The 18,208-nt window shown below is 41.8% G+C and overlaps 1 protein-coding gene across 1 annotated transcript in view; it reads right to left on the bottom strand.

The window, feature by feature from the left end:
• HMCN1 (hemicentin 1) overlaps window positions 1-18,208 on the bottom strand; it is a 1,257,483-nt gene that overhangs the window by 698,110 nt on the left and 541,165 nt on the right. Inside the window, exons 24-27 of the mRNA XM_078642741.1 lie at window positions 13,973-14,245; window positions 10,139-10,234; window positions 8,258-8,452; window positions 544-674 (exon numbers count right to left, since the gene is read on the bottom strand). Of these exons, the coding sequence (XP_078498867.1) occupies window positions 544-674; window positions 8,258-8,452; window positions 10,139-10,234; window positions 13,973-14,245 (695 nt within the window). The remainder of the gene's footprint in view (window positions 1-543; window positions 675-8,257; window positions 8,453-10,138; window positions 10,235-13,972; window positions 14,246-18,208) is intronic.

The raw sequence follows: 18,208 nt of genomic DNA on the forward strand, positions 1-18,208 counted from the left end.
GAGACAGAGCACTGACACATGGGCCTAGTTAGCAAAGAACCAATGCACATCAGTCAAAACATATGAGTACCAGTGGCAAAAAAGTGGGGTAACCATGACAAAAAGAGGCACTTTCATACAGTTTTGCAGTTAGCAAACAAATTGCAGTAGAAGCAATTATATAAACAGCCCACATTTTTTCCACAATCCCAACAGAGTTCAAGAACACCTTCTGGTGTTTTCTTTTTTTAAAACGTTTGAACAAAACAATATAAACTTGAAAACAGCCCCCCTAAGTATCAGTTAAACTCATGTTTTCCATCAAATAATTGAGACGCTAAGGCATTGATGTCAATCTAAAAAGCAAAAAAAAGATAGCAAAAGCATCTTTAGAAGTGATTAGCCACCAAATGGGTGCAGATGTATTAAATGGATACCGATTTTAGGAGTAAAATTAATTGGAGCCTTTCTCCACCGAAGTCTTTGTTGAAACAAATTACTCTTATGTGTTTTGAGCATACTTTTTCTGCTTGCCTGAAGGTTGGACTTAACATGCACACCCACCTGTTCATCGCCTTTGTACCAGGTGATAATAGGAGGTGGGCTTCCCGATGCGTCACAGAAGAGGCTTGTGGGCTGGTTGACCACCACAGACACATTAGTCAGCTTGTCCTTATCTCTGATTTCAGGAGGGACTGCAACAAGAGAAGAGCATGAGTTCAGAATTAAAGGATTAGCTGGAATGTACCTAGCATTTGAGCCATGGGAAGAGACTGGTTTGACATGCCTGGTATTCCCTGTCTGCTATGGCACAATTATAACATTCCCTATGATCAGTCATAAATGACCTACTATTCCCCTGGAGCACCCAGAAACATCCTCAGAAGCATAAGGGCAATTCATAAATTCTCCTTAAATTAATATATCTCTGGGATGCTACAGTTATATGGGTCATTGACATTAGTGCCACAGAGTAGTCAATTCCCTAACGGTGGGGAAAACAAAATGCCTAAACAAACAAAATTAGTATTTTAGAGCAATCAAAATATAAAAATAGCAAAACACATGATTAAAAAAGAACAGAAAGGAAGTTCAACACAGGGAGAATAAAGCATATCCTAGACTGGGAACATTTTCCTTTTGTCTCCTAAGGGGCAATAAATAAGCTAGAAATCGAAGAATTTAAACAACCAAACATGACAGATCATTTTCTTTTTACATTTGGTAAAGGCTGACACCAGATGCCTGGCTGCCCACAGCTGCAGGTTTAACATTTCATTACTAAAAAGTAAAAACAGTCCTAAGCAGTTTGCTTCTATTATTAAATGTGAATAATCAATTGATACAGTTGAATCACAACCTCACTGGGGCTCAACAGTCTGACTTCTTGCATAATAATCTCAACAAAATCAATGATAATGCTCTCATGGACGCATTTCAAGATGTTATCCTGCTTCGATCAGGGTAGCAAACAGAAATCCTAATCTGCAGTTCCAAAGTTAACTCATCGAAACCTTAGACGGGAGCTCCCCTCTTCAGTAAGAAATCAAAGACACTTGAGCCCTCATCAACAGTTACTACTCGAAGAGCTTTGCCTCCTGCCACAGAGTAGCAGGAACTGTTAAAGGCATTGGAAAAAGTTTTGAAGACCAGAAGATCTTATGTCTTGCAATATACATGATTGAGTTGACGAACCCGACATGTTCAGAGCATAATAAATATCGGTTTCAGGTGCTGCCAACTAATCAAACTAACATTTCCAGTAGTGTCAGGAACTGACCATATTCTTGATATTTATTTAAGGTTGCAGATTTGAAGGGGCTGTTCAGTGATGTACAAGTTGGTCTACCTCAGGCGCAAGCCTTCCACGAGCTATTATGCCCTAAAAGGTTTCCCATATTGCAAATCGTAATCTTCCCCCATTCTAAGAGTTTGTTTTGGTGATTGAAGTAACAAGCCCCAAATTCATCAATCAGTTTAAACATTCTGCAACATCTACACAGACTTGCAGATCATTGGCCTTCTGTCCATCTGAAAGATTCTTAAACCTGTTGTGATTTCACAACTCTTGAATTACCTGGAATTAAGCAATCTTGTAAGGGATATCAAATCAGACTTCTATCGTAAGCAATGAAAAGGATCTGATGAATGCCAGGGACCAATGATCATCCTTGTCCACTATGTGACTCTTGACACTATAGATGAAGTAATTAATACAAACCAAGTCTGCTGTATCAGCAATCCCAGGGGTGGGCACTGAGACAATAACAAAGGGCCAAGGTATTTCTTAGCAAATAGGATACAACGTGTGAATTCAGGCTATTCTTTTCTAACCACTAACATCTCCTGTGGTTGTTCTATAGAGTTCAGCTCTTTCCCCAGTGTTTTATATTACCCACATGGTTTTATATTACGCACATGTCCATTTGCGAGACTGTTCAAGGCATTCCCAACTTCAACTAGTACATTCACACTGATACAATTTGATTGCCACAGAATATCTGAGGATATGATTAATTACTGATCAGCAAAATAGTTTCTTGCCAATGATCAAAAATGGATGGGCATCAAATAAACACCTCTGTTTAAAAAAAATCTTCAATGGAGACGATGTTTCCCAGCAGTTGGGTCCTCACTGTGCTGCATAGAACCTCCTCTTAACTCACCTTCCTCTCTGGCCATCGAGACAGATCTCAAGGTATGCAGTCTGTGGGTGACTTTGACTCCAATCTTTCATTCAAGTGAATGTGTCCTTTTCACCTCTGCTGCCTTCACAGGTCCTTCCACTTCCACTTATCCTCACAGATGCTCTACACTAGTCATGGAAATATTTATCCTGAACATAAATCTGGACTTTTAAGTCCCATGATAAACAACTTAGACATTGGCCCAAATCTTTTTCCTACATCTTTATTTTGAAAGATGATACAGAAAGAGTGCAAGTTTTTTCTTCTTATATGTGAACTGTCAACTTAATGTGGATCATATACAAAAGTAATTTCTTCCTCTTTGCTTATAATGCATCCAGGCATAACATTTACAAAAATAAATAGAGAATAAAACAAATGCTTGTTTTTATAGGACTTAGCCAAGCTTCTGAAGACAACCGATGTTATGTTAATGTTAATTTTAACTTGAGGAGCGCTTAATACCTGCAGGTCTCTAAGCGCTTCAAGTTCATCAAGTTTCATCAAGATGTTCTTGATGAAAGCGGATTTTAATCTCTGAAGCATGGTCAAGTTGTCAGCTATGGAACCTGAGGCCATTTGTTGAACTATGTAATCCTAGATTAGATCTCTTAGCCACAATTCCTTTGTTCTTAGAAATGGGCAATGTTAACTACAGTATTAGTGTGCAATTTACTATCCATGTGAGAGAGTCAATTTTGTCAAAGTGTTTTTACTAGTAGAGAATTTTCCAACTGAATATTTACCACTTGCTTCACAAACTGGATTGTCTGTTATCACCTAAAATCAAATCAGGGCCTATGTGAACATTGTAAAGTTACATGGAATGTTGAAATCTATATGAAAGAATGAAAAAACAGCTTTAACGGAGTAAGTCTACCTATTAAAATTTGTATTTTTCGCCAGAGACTTGTAAATTGATTGTAGCCTTTTCTGAATAACTGGTGCAACTGTTCAGGATTGTGGATGCTACTTCAGAAAATGTGCAAATAACAGATTACATTGTCCTGAAAATGTATCTCAAACATTGATTGCACTTTGGTCAGAGGAACACATTTTGCAGAGAGAATTGACTCACTAAAAAAATCATGTAGGGAGTTGCTCATAATCCTTAAAGAATTTACAAACCCTGAGAGTGGCAACCAAACAATTCTGATATCCCAAACACATTGTGATAATCTTGAAGCCTACTTTAAACAAAAAATGAATACCATCTATAACACATTCTCAAATCCAGCAGGCCCCATCACAAAGGAATCCCAAGACGTTCCGCCTGTCTGCACATTGGAAATTATCAGCCCGATAACTGAGGATGTGACCCTAGCCTGTATAAATTCGATAAAGTTGAGGTCTCCAAGAGATCCAGCACCCCTTCATGTGATTGCTACCGTGGCCCCTACTATGTGCACCCCACTCACAGATCTACGTAATAGCTCCCTAAAACTGGCTAGTATACCCCGCAAATGGAAGGCACCATAAATAAGCCCTTGCTAAAAAAAAGCCACAGCAGACTCCCAGAATTTTCAAATTATAGACCCATCTCACTCCGTCCCTCTTTTTCCAAAATCCTAGAATCCGCTGTGAATGCCCAACTATCATTATATTTGGAATCTAATCATCTACTCGACTTTTCCCAATCTGGATTTCGCGCCTCACACAGTACGGAGGCTGCACTTGTGGAGGTCACAGACATCATCAAACAGGCATTAGATCAGGGATTGGCGACCATGCTAGTTCTTTCAGACCTCCTAGCCGCATTCAATACCATCTCCCATCAGATCCTAGTGCATAGATTCTCGGAGTTTGGTATCAGAGGCAAAGCACTGGAATGGCTGGACAATTTTCTGAGAATCTGAGAAAACGCACAAACCAGGTCCAGTTGGGCGAGTACACACCAGCTCATTCATGCATTGATAAGGGGGTGCCACTGGGCTCAATGCTGAGCCTGACACTGTTTAATGTGTATATGCCCCCCCCCCTTGCACAACTCATAAGGTTGTATGGTTTTGAAACCTTCTCCTATGCTGATGACACTCAATTGAACCTCACCATGGACCATGACCCCACCTTGACCTAAGCAAGATTTAAACAATACCTGTGGACAGTAGCAGTGTGGACGTTCAAGAACTGTCTTCAACTGAACATGAACAAATCAGAGATTCTTCTGTTTGGGAAGGCACATACAGTTTGGGCAGAGGACTGGGGCCTGCTGAGCTGGGCCCTCCACCTATCCTCAATATGTGTGCAAGGAATTTGGGAATAATGATGGATGACAAGCTCTCCAGGAAGGAGCATGTCAAAACAGTATCTAGGGCCTGTTTTGGCATTCTGAGAACCCTTAAAAAGGTATTTCAATGGACTCCTCTGCAAGCTAGGAGGACACTGGTACAGGCACTAATAATGAGCCGCCTGGACTACAGCAATGCCCTCCTGGTGGGGTGTAGTGAAGGCCTCTTGGCCAGGCCAGAGGTGGTGCAGATCTCAGCGGCTAGAATGATACTAAATCTTCCTCCCTGTTCCCCCTCTGAGCACTCTCTATATTCGCTTCATTGGCTCCAGATTAAAAAACGTGCCCTCTTCAAACTCCACTGCCAGGTATGCAAGACCCTGCAGGGGAAAGGCCCTCTCTATCTGAGGCAGAAACTACAACCACATATCCCGGCAGGCAGCTCAGGTCGAGTAACCACTTGCTGCCTTGCCCAAAATGCATCAGAACTATGAGGCACGGAGGCAGTGCCTTCTCATTCCGGGCACCCTACCATTGGAATAGGTTACCTTTATCTATTCGAGCATGTACGGACTTCACTACATTAAAAAACTCTTGAAACCGTGGTTTTTCTCCCAATAGGCACATCTCTCTCTCTACGCCCACATTGCAATGGTGCCTAGAGATCCCTGTAGAGATGATTTGTGCACCTAACAAATGTAACAAATAAATGAAGTATCTCTGGCTTCCATTCTAGTCCGCAAGCAGACTCATTCTGATTCCTGTGTACAATCTAAATTCAGGACCAAACTGAATTTTGTCCTAATTTTAGATTGTGAGTTGAGAGAAACTCGCATTCACAATAGTGGCATTTCCTCATGTGCATTCCTACAGGTCATTCCCCCTTCTAACCTTCTAAACTTAGAATGAAGCACAAAAACGAGAAGGGGGAAACCTAAACCATAAAGTTACAGTATTTTCCCTGAGTAGTGTTGCACCCACAAAACTGTAAAAACCAATAGTGTTGAATCTTTACCTGGAGCCAATGAGAACAATGATGGACAAGTCAAGGAGTTGCCATTCACTAGTTTCTGCCTGTCACTGAACTGTTCCTTTGAACTTCATCTACCAAGGACATTTTCGTGCTCAGTTCTCAAGCAAACGAAAAGAATTAGTGTATACATATTTTCTCATGCTCACCACCTGCCCAAAAACAAATTCTTCTAACTCCAACAAATAATAAACTTTACCTAGCCTGGCTCACTTGCTGCCAGGTTAAGACATTGGTGTTCATCATGGACCTGCCATTGTCTAATGAACATTAACACCAATTAGACAGAAAGATCAGATACTTTCTTTCCTACATGTTCTAATCAAAAGTACCTTGTACCTTTCAGTGACTTCTGCAAACAAATATAAAAACTCACAGCACTAAAATGTAGCCACCCAGTAGTGGTTTGTTGGACATGATGACAACTGGGGCAAGAGGAGTGAGGGACAAAGCTCCTAATATCCATTCAGGCGCCAGAGACAAATGGACTTTAGATCTGGCTATACGTTTTTGGACTTCCAATGAGGCAGGAGCTATTAACTGGCAAATTACATATCCATTGTATTTACAGTTGATGTATATTGCTTTAAACTATGTAAGTTCAACCCAACATACATGGGCAAAATCCATAGAATTGGGGATATTCGTATGTAAGACATTGCTATGATCTCCAATAAGTAAGCATTGGGAGGAAATATATACATAAGATTGCTCTTTTGCCCAAAAAAATAAAGAATAGAAGATGAAAAACTATTTGGAAAATCATTCACAGGGTTCTCAAGCTGATCACTTGCTTAAGAAGCATATGGAGAGGAATACCGATAAAACTGTTATCGGAGAAGGACTTTGTACACATTGCAAATACTGAGGACAAGATGTAAATGAATGCTATCTTAGACGCTATTAGAACAGTGGAATGTGGAGCACTCCATTGCATACAATGGAGTGCTCTGCACTTCTACAGGCTGGTAAATGCCCGCAAAGCAACATTCCACATTCACAGCTTGTTGCTGTGATCAAAGACCTCTCGGACCAGAGGGTATTTAAACCCCCTCGGGTTCGAGAGGACTTTGTTTTATTTGTTAGAACATTCTGCCCTCGAGTGGCATAATGTTCTAATAGCCTTATAGCCCTTTGTAGCTGGGCTATACCAGCCATTAAAGTCCCGCTCCCTTGTTAAAGGCCCCCAGCCTTTAGCCTGGGCCTTTAACGCTGCAGCGGTTCTTTAATGGCGGGTATAGCCCGTAGCAGGCTATAAGGCTATAATAGAAACATAAGAAAATGTTGGCTCTGGTACCTGGAGACTTTTGAATGAGTTAACCTTTCTAGTGAACAGGCTAGAAATTGCTCTTCTATTTTTGGGTGATGCAACACTGTAATCTGTAATATTATGACATTCATTACTGTACCTGATACTGGCAGGTTTTTTATGTTATTTGCGTGTGTCCGTTTGTGTGTGTCAGTTTTTCTTGATATTGAAAATTTGCAAAAATAATCAAAACAATTTTCAAACTAAATTGCACTGGAATTTTGAACTTGACACACACTGACAGTCCATCTTTTTAAAAATATATAATAACGAAATGCTGGTACCTGCCAGCACTGTCACATGCCCTTCTTTAATTTACTCCCCGCTCCCTTTACTCCTGGCCCTGGCAGCTGACTCACCTTCCACTTCTTCCTCATCTGTTTCGCTAACTGCAAGAACTTTTAGAAAGTGTCTGATTGCCAAGCCCAATCATATCTTCCATCTGTAAAACCCTCCAACACTTTTTTTAATGTATTCCGTTCGTGTAAACCAATGCATACGTAAATACAAAATCACCTCAACAAGACAAATTCCATTCTTGAACATGGCAGCCTTCAGTTAAGCAGGAGTTTATCACAGGCAGTCACTGCACAATGTCTAATACAATTGGATTAGCTAGTCCCACATTCTCCTAGCCCCTTTAAACGTTAAACAAGTGAATTCCTTGGGGCTCTAAACCTACTTAGTTCTGCTTTAGCCAGAAAACATATGTTCCAGGATCTTGTTTGAAGTACAAGAATTAGGGGCCACTAATAAAACATATTTAATAAAAGATTGAAAATACTCATACAAAGATATAAACTACAAGTCAACACATACACGTTATAAGGACATCTCTTTCAAATACATGATAGACTTGTAAAGTATAATTTTTCTTCAATATCTGACGCGAAAAAACTTTGATTGCATACATACTAAGTAACACCCTAAACGAGGAAAAAGATCAAAATATAGTTTTCAAAAGATTGAAAAAAAAACATGCTTACAGGTGCAACATACTGTGAGAAGAGACTTTTGCGACTTACCATGAACCTTGAGGTTGTACTTCCGTTCCGTGGCGCCAGCCTCGTTGACAGCCACGCAGGTGTACTCGCCATTGTCATAGGGGCTAACAGAGGCAATGATCAACAAGGTGCCATCCTCTTGAATGGAAATGCCCGGCTCATTTCCTGTCAGATCTTTCCCATTGCGCATCCATTTGATGACTGGTCTCGGAACACCTGGCAGGAATAATAGTATTCTCAAGGAAACATGGCAGCATGGAAACAATACGAAGAAACACATGCAGAAGGAACCCAGGAAGGCATTCACAAGCGAACACTTGACTCTTTTTAGTGATGATGTGCAAGATGTACAAATCCATTTTTCGTTCACAAAACTTGTGCTTTTCAAAATGTTTATTTTTGGTATGTATGAAATCCATTTTGAAATGCATTTCAAAATGCCAATAGGAGGGGCTGTTAAAGCGGCACCTCCGCCTAATTCTGCGTCACATACATTATGGATATGGCCACAATTGCAGGTGCAATCCATTGATAAATTACCAACATCTGAAAACTGATGGTAAGTGTTTTGCAAGGGGAAAAGGCTCCATAGGGACACCCTTCCCTTTGTGAATGTTGCTGTTAGCCTCTGGGTGATCAGGGGGGCCATTGATTGCTTCCCCAATGCGTTCCCATACGGGGTTCATTTAAAACTCACTGCTGCTTTTCAAAAAATGTTTTCCTTTTTGGAAATCAAATATTGGGACAGCCTCTCCATCTCTGCACTGACTGCCAATCAGAGGGAGTTGCAAATTGTGACCTTCCTATTTGCTACCCCATGCAAATGGCCAATTTGCAATGCAACATATTAGTACATTGGTCGTATCGCGAATTGCATTCCCAGTCGCAAACAAGGGAGTGCAAATTGCACAACTGGCGCATAGCAAACTTATTTTTCAGAGAGTTCTGGAGCATTCCATGAGAGGGGGCATTTCCATTTGCATCTAACGGGTAGGGTGTCAGGAAAGAGCATTCTTGTTGCTACCAATAAAAGTGGCCACACTTGAACCCAACTATAATTTCTTTCAGAACATATGGTGGCTTATACCACCCTGCACTTACTCCAGGGGAGGCAGGACTGTAGCAGATAATCATATCGAAGTAAGATCTGTCACACCCACAATGATTTTGGTGCATTGAAATCACCTGCATTATTCATCCGTATTTCAACTGGCTGACTTAAAATGCAAACTATGGTGGCTGGTTCAGAGAAACAGTATGGTATCAATCCACCATGCACGTCTGGTGCCACTGTGAAATCACAAGCAACTAACTGAAGAAAATGGCAGCCATATGCTAGAGTGAGTAAGATTTTTGTATTTGTGTTTAAGTACTCTTCTACGTATTTACTAATGGGAGGACCTTACGAAGTAGTCAACAAAATGTGAGCAGTTCCTCAACATAGATACTCAGAGCCACCAGCAAAGTGCCATGAAATAACTTGCTTAAAAGGAGGGGCACAAAACTTACTGGTACATTACATACTAAGCCCTGGCATCACTGGTGAGCACATTAGCATGATCTTTACTCTATGCTAAAAGACTTAGAATAGGCATGGTGTCACTTAACTAGCACACATCACAACAGCATATAGTGATGCAATATCCTTTATATAGCTCCAATAATTGTACTTCAGCCCAACATTTACCCACAATCTGACTGGGCCACTGCATGCACTGTGCTGCTCTTTCACAAATAGGCCTGAATGTCATTAACTGGTCACAGCTAGATCTGACGTTTCAGAAGGGGGGGGGGAGGGGTACCAATCTTTGTTGCTATGATGGAGAAATCCACAACCTAAAGTAAGCTTTGTATGCCAATTTGACCAACAGTAGGCCAATGTGTGTTCTCATATAAGCTTACCTTTGACTGGACAAGGGAATGCGATGCGCTGGTTGGCTACCCTCTCCTGGTAGGGTGTGTTGTAAGGAGGCTCCAGCTCATCTACAGAGGGAGGCTCTAGAAGACAAATATTGAGAATGAGGCATAGTTATGGGTTTGAACTAGAAATTAAACCAAATACAGTACATCCTACATGGCAGTAAGTACATTTTGAGTGATCTCTTTGATGGGTTGACATGCCAGCATGTACTTTAGTTGGTAAAAGAGACCACGATGTTTTTCCTTGATACTCCTGATCAAATAATGAACTAATAGCTAATTTATTAAGTGCTGAGTTTGGTGAATGGAGAGAGTGTTGCAAGCAGCAGATACATTTTTAGTCCATTTCTTTCTATTATGTCTAACAAAAAAAATTGAAATTACATCATAGATTACCAGAAAAGATTGATGAAACCAAAGGCTAGGTGAAAACCAAATGCAGGAAAAATGGCTATCACAAAACGGGCAGGAAGGCCAGTGTGAGCAGAACACTCAGTTACTGCCTTGTCATCTGTGGAAAACTGATTTGTCATCTGACATTTAAGGGTATCTGTGAACTCTTCATTCTTTTTCCTCTCCAACGTGTACATCTAGTTTGTGTCTCCCTTCACCTCCATACCTCTCGACTTAACGATACCTACATTCCTACCTTACATGGCTTTATCCCTATGACCACAAAAGTAGGTGTATCCCTCCATTATTCTAATGCAGTTATTTTCTCACTTGCTGGCTGTTTCATGTTCCATGCCGCTGTGTTTCCTACTTTTAACTAATTTCCTCTCCCTTTCAAAGGTAACTTGTCTTCAACTTGACGTTTTCCTTCATTGCTCCTTCATCCCTCCCCTCACCTGTGTATTCTTTCTTCTGTGACATCCTGGTTTTGTTATTGTAATTGTGTAAGCTTAGGCTGGTACTTATTATCCCCCTAGGTTTATATGCATTTATACCATGTGATCATTCACCAATAACCTTTCCTTTATTTGTAAAGCCCTCTAAACTCTCAGGATCATGTCCGTGCTATAAAACCACAAAAAATAAATAAACAAGAGGTCTCTCCTTTCCTCGAATGCTACACCTATAATTTAGGGCACCTGGTTGGCTGGGCACACTCAGTTCAAAGGTGCAAACCCCTCCAACTGAAGGAACCCCATCATAAAAAACCTTTAGAATACCTCAAAAGAAGACCAGAATAAATGTTATGTCAAGTGGTCCAGCCATATTTATGCAGCCAATTCAACTTTGAGTTAACCCTGCAGATGTCCATAAAAGTCTCTAAAGATTACTAATATAAGTTATATTCCTGGGTAGAGGCCGAAGGGCAAAGAAGGATAGAAAAAGGGCAGAAACATGCAGCTTATGAGAGCAGTGAAGACCCCTGTCATGGTCTATATTTTATATACTATTTTACAAAACCAACTCAAACATGTGAAGGTGAGGCTGTTCTTTGTAGATCGCTGAATTTATCCATTAACTTCAAGAAACCAATGTTTTATATTATATATAGCTCTGTAAAGTGCTTAACACAAGGCTTAAGCTTATAGCTTCAAATGAAGAAGAGTAGGTGTGGCGCCGCGGCCAGGGCGACTGACTCCGGAATCTGGGGATCACGGTTCGATCCCCGGCACCGGCGGAAGATTAGCCCAGCACCATGTGACTCTGGGCAATAGCTTGCTTAATCTTCCCGACGGCCCCCAGCGCCTAGAGACCCTAACGGGTGATTGTGCGCCTTACAAATGTGGATATTATTATTATTATTATAAGTATGAGTAGACCATTGATGACTATTAACCCCTTGGCTGCGGGGTGTTTTCCCCCTGCTGTGCGGGGGGAGGAGGGCCGTGCGTGGCGCCGCTTTCCTGTTGACGAGCTCGGCTCGTCATGAGGCACAGCGGAGCTGCCCTCGTGACGAGCTGAGCTCGTCACCCCACACCCGTTTTTAGAACGTTCAGCACAGCGGGGTAATTATCCCCGCGTGCGATCGTTCAAACGGCTGTGACGAGCTCAGCTCGTCATGAGGGCAGCTCAACCGTCCCTCATGACAAGCTTAGCTCGTCAACAGAACACAAGGGGTTAAACAACATGGCACTGTGAGAGAAAGACTTAGCCCTGTAAGATATTACAGACACCACTCTACTCATGCATACCGAGAATTCTCAACTGCAGTCAAACTTTGGTAGCAATAATGCATTGTAAGAAAGAATTTGAACTTATGTGGGGCGGCATATCAAGAGCAGACAGGCATTGTCAGATCGTAAAGTCCTCTAAAGTCAGTCTTTAAGTTTCTACAACCATACGCCAACAAATAAAATATGTATTATAACAAAATGTCTTTGTATGTGTCTCCATCTTAAAGCTGCTTTGCCTCCTTCCAGTGAAATAGAACCACAGAGTTCTACTTTTTACAGTTACAGTAAACTGCTCCGGAATCTCCTAAAAACTATACTGTAGGATTGCTCAGTCATGGCAATAAGTCTCACCGTTGCAAAAACACATACAAAGTATTATATTGACTGTTACGCTGAACAAAATAGTTCCATGAAACTGTAGCTAAATGTAAATGTGGAAAAGCAGAGATGATTCTTGCGGGGTTTCACAGCATAACACAGTCTCACAAAGAGCTCTTTCTTAATTTGGATGAATGCTCGACCAGATATTGTCAATGCAACAATGAAGGTTACTAAGTGTGCCGCTTGTACAAGCATCTTCTGCAATGTCTGAGGCCTATCTACACTAAAAACATCTCACCACCAGAGCCACAGGAACAATAGTAAGTACATTTGTTTCCTGAAAAACACAAACTTTGTAGGCAGAGTTACCAACCGCTTGAAAAATGTATAGAAATCAGATGCAGTAGAGGTTTTGGGAGCACTGTAATGATCCCACCCTGCACCTATACTACCACAACTCCTCTGCCTAGCAATCACAAAAGTGGGCAGCCTGATCTTTCTCTTTAGTTCACAAGACTTCATGTCACAAACAATATCCAAGAGATATGTACCCACCTGGGACTTAGGGTCAACATCAATGGTTAAGTTACAAATCCCCAAGCTTGAGAATCACTACAACCACATTGTGTATAAATACACGGAACACGTTTTGAATTAATTGCACCACTGATTTGCCTGAAGCTGAATGAGACTTTTTGTGTCTCTTTCTTTCTCTCGCTTGTGCTCTTTCTCAGTCATTTCCACACTTAGGGACTGATTCTCAAAGACAAACATACACTTTCAAGTAGGTTTACTCATTTTCAGCACCCCGAATCAGGCTAAGAAGCAACAAAAGACATTATGCTTTGTAACATAAGTGAATAACATAGGTACTTTTAAAAGATTATAACCTGAAATAACATAAATGCTTCAGAGCATTCTTAACTAACTACTATGTAATTCTAGAGAAATACCACTGACATCAAACAACATAACTTAGGCCATGTTGCAATGACATTCATCACCCACCCTGAAGGATCCTGGCTGTTCACATTGAATGACTTAATCTTTGATAGGATTGAACTGTCATAAGTAAGGTGAAAGAAGAGGAGGTTATCCTTTTCTTTATCCTCAAGCAGATCTACTTTCATAGGGATGAGCTGAACCTTCAACTTGAAATTTTTAACAGCATCCTCTCTAGCTAGGTTTCAACAGATTAACTTGGGGAATAGTTTATACTTGTCCTACATTTGGTTTCCATATAATTTTGAAATTAAAACCTCTAAAGCAGAATTTTGTCAAATCAAATACTCTCTAAACTACGAAATAGCAAAATATGAAATACTTAAGTAATGCCAATTGGATTTACTTAAATCTTGTACAAAATTACCTTGAACTTCTATAGTTACATCTGCTTCATCACGGCCAGCTATGTTACTCGCAATACACTTGTAACCGCCAGAGTCCGACACCTCTGCTTTATCAATGCTCAGTGTTCCATCATCAGAGGAAACATACTGCCCACCATCTATCAGGATAATGCTTCCATCCTTGGACCAGGTGATCTCTGGAGGTGGAATACCATAGGCACTGCATGGGATGTCGATCCGGTGTCCGACCTGGACCTTCATGACTCGAGGACCTCGCTGTATTTTTGGAGGAACTGAAAAGGGCACAAAATATGTAAGAAAAAAATATATACTGGTACAGAAATTGGCACAACTATTGTGGGGCAAGGAGCTTGAATTTTTGCAGTCGAACCAAGTGATGTTTCCATACTTCCCAGCATCATCAAGTAGAACATTTTCAAGTAGTCTTTAAAATTACTACCAACTATTCATCTTTAATGTCATTTTCTACCTTTTTACTTCTAGACATTACAAACAAGAGCACACACACATACACAAACACACAGAGATAATGTGTGCATCTCTATTTGTAACTAACTTCTTTAGAAATAATGCAGCCTGCATTGTGCACCTCTGTTCTCAGCTTGGGGCCAACATGCACACACTCCTTGCAATGCACAAGAGCCTCAGCAATAGAGCAAAAGAATGTGCAAGTTGTAAGGTCAGATAGATACCAGAATTTGTTGCCTAAACATTTGGAATCTAGTTATTTCTAAAAAGTTATAGCTAAGAATCAAAGCACAATATGTGTAAATATGCCCTAAATAGATTCGTCATGTGGTTAAATAGACTGATTTGTGAATTTTTCAAACAAAATTTCATAGTTCGAGGCCTGCTACTCCAAGGCTCTGACTATACCTACTTCATAGTGTGGGCAACCAGCTTCTTGCAATCTCTTCCTTCTACTAAATACAACATTGGTCTCCTACTTGTTATAAACTTCTGCCTCTTATAATTTTTTTCGAAAAAACTGCAGTGGCACATTTACAAGTGAGTGACAAAGCATGGTGTTAAGCAAAAATTGCCAACGCCACGCTTCACCATTCTGAAAATGCAGGGATGAGCCATATTTAAAATGGTACAGCACATCCTTGCATTTTCCCTAGTGTTGGCACTAAACTCAGCTGCCTAGCGCCAACAATGATTGGTAATGTGCAGGAAGGTGTCCATTCCTGCACATAAATAATCACTCATGGTGATTTGCTGTTTCTCTGTTGCTGCACAGCGCAGCACAAATTGAAACAGCAAAAACAAGGAGAAATTAAACATTTTTCCCAATTCGCCATGTTAAGACCAAGTTCTCCCTGGTCTTAATTTTGGCACTGCCCCATATTTACGGCACGCTTGTAAATAGGAGGCAGCGTCAAAATCAATGGGTGTTATAGGTGGAACACCCACCACAACACCAATTGCCCACCCCTTTCACGCTAAGTGTAGCGTGAAAGGGGGCCTTATTTACAAGGCTGTGTTAAGCCACATTAAGTGGCTTAACGCCGCATTTTAAATCGGACGAAGGGATTATCGCCACAGGAACGTCACAAAAAGTGACATTACTGTGGAAATAAGCCCTTGTAAATATGCCCAAGCAATGTTGTGCCTGCTAGATGTCTGATGTCCTTGTACCTCCTTGACACTTCTCTATTTTCTCCATTGTGGCATTCTCTTTTCGGACTATTTTTCATAAGGCCTGGATCCTTACATATATAACACAACTTTAACCAACCCATGTACCTCCTCTCTTTTTGCTCACTGGACATTATTCCATGACTCATGCATGATTTCCTCACATTGATAACTTTGAAGGTGCTACTCAAATTGTATCCCGACTTACCGTGTTCTGAAAAATACCCCAATATTCATTTCCTTAGTGGGTCGAAGCATAAACAGAAGTTGATCTGGACTGCTCACTGGATTTAAATTCATTTGGAGAATGGACTAAACCATTTGTCTCTGATCTTCTGTCCTAAAGAATTGTATGCGTAGCCACAGTCTTCCATGTTTAGGTGTTGAGCACCATGTACCGTAATCATGTTTACTGCATTTGGTGCATTATGCTGTCACCTTAATTGATCTCTGTAGTAACGTTGCCTTAATAAATAATTACAGTTGTTTAAATTGTAAAGACAAATATATTCTTTTAATTGGAATCGGTGTAGCATTTCTTCTTGTAACTAAATGAATAACATTCTGGGCATTATTGACTTTTTTCACCTTCCCTGAATCTAGACATTTGTATTTATCTCTGATAGGACCAATGTCCTGCTGCGGGACACATGAAGTGACTGCATTTGGCAGACTGTACCTGAAAAGACATGTGAATCAATTGTTTATTATTAGATGATCCTGTTAATTTAAGCTCAGTTAAACATGATTGGGTCAGGTATTTTGTGTTCAAATTAATAGCTAAAGGACACAAAGAGTCTCTGGGGTGGGATATTTTGCATCTGGAATAAGTGGTTGTTGAAGTGACAGACATTAGCTGGTTTCTTGGGGTTGGGGGATAATGAGCAAAGATCTCTTGAAATAAATGGTCATTATTCTGAGGTGACTCCTGGAGATGATTTGAATTGTAAATGTTGTTTTATTTCAGTCATCCTAAAAAGTCTAGGCATGAACTGGCTGGCCTTTTGATACCTTCTCATGTGTAGGAGGAGGGTGTTGGAGCGTGAAAGAACAGTAAATGCACCTGCGACCTAAAACAATGCCTGCATCTGTCCTACCTTTGAGGATTTGAGTGGTGTACAGTTTGGAATGTGAGAGGAGGGTACGGGGCTGAAATGGGGGACCACTGTAAGCTCCCTATGTGTTATTCTCTGGTAGGGGGGGACAGGAAGGGATGTCATTCAGTCCCGGGCACTGCCTTTGGCCAGGGGCGCTTAATGATTTTTGGGGCATGGGCATACAGGCCCAAGCCCAGTGGGAGGAGAAGGAAAACAGGGGCTTTGCAGATGCCGAGGTGTGTCCTCATACCCTTCCTGCTTGGAGGAGAATGAAGAAAGGGATCATGACCAGGCCGGACTGGGAACGCAAACCGGCCCTGGTAATTGAGTCGTGAGGCTACGGGGGTGGGTGTGCGTGTGAAACTGTTTTTGTTACAGGGGGCCGATATTGCATCTAAGCCATGGTTTGGGTGAGGGAAAGGCTGTGCCCTGCCCTCAGACCCTGCACCGTTCGCTGTAGTGGTTTCACCAGGTGCACATCTGCATTGAGTGAAACCAGGCCTATTGTATCCAGGTATAGAATCCCATATTCAGTGTTTGGAGGCCTGGGATACACTGGGCTACTCAGAATTGCGAGTTGAGCAAGTCCATCCAGAATTATCCTTTTGGATGGAATACCGCCACACGTAGTGAGGGCCTGTTTAGTAATTATCATAACTGAGGGGTCGATTAGGATCGCGGACGGACTTGAGTCCGTCCGCGACCCCTGAGGAGGAGGGAACGTCCGCATGGGCTGCGGCGTTCCCTCCGATCAAATTAGGATGTGACCGCCAGGGTGGCGGTCACATCCTCTATCTCTAACATTGCGGCGGGTGCAGCTTCAAGCTGCACCCGCCGCAATGTAAAAAATCCATGCACAGCATTTGCGTGCACAAAGCGGCAGGCACCACGCGGTGCCTGCTGCATTGTGCACGCAACTGCAGGGGGGTACCATAGGTACCCCCCATGTGCACCCCCCACCCCACCTTCACCCAGGGGGCCCGCAACGGGCCCCCGAAGTGAAGGTCCGTATGCATTTCCACGGCGGTAAAGCCGCCGCGGAAAAGCATATATTTACAGACATCCTAATATGCCTGGCGGTGTCTGATAGACACCGCCAGACATGTTAGTGCTTTTCCGCCGCGGTCGCCTTCCGACCGCGGCGGAAAAGCGGCGGACAGATTATCAGACCCACCAGCCATCCTAATTTGGCGGTGGGTCTTTGGAGTCTCCGCTGCGGTTTTTCCGCATCCTCCAGGCCGGCGGACACTTCCGCCGGCCCGGAGGATGCGGAAAAACCGCCATCCTAATCGGCCCCTTAGTGCAGATTCAAATATATGGTGTGTCCGGTTCCTTGGCTTGTAGCCTTGTAGGGAAACTGGGCAACTCAGAGGAATAAAAAAATGTAGTACACAACTTAGCTCGTGCTTGATTTGTAAAGAAACAAAATAATAATAATGTTTTTTTTTTAAAACCCACCATAGCACTGGCGAATGCCGAGGTTGCTCATGCCCAAGG

The sequence above is a fragment of the Lissotriton helveticus genome, chromosome 1_1 (genome assembly GCF_964261635.1).
Source record: "Lissotriton helveticus chromosome 1_1, aLisHel1.1, whole genome shotgun sequence".
NCBI lineage: Eukaryota > Metazoa > Chordata > Amphibia > Caudata > Salamandridae > Lissotriton > Lissotriton helveticus.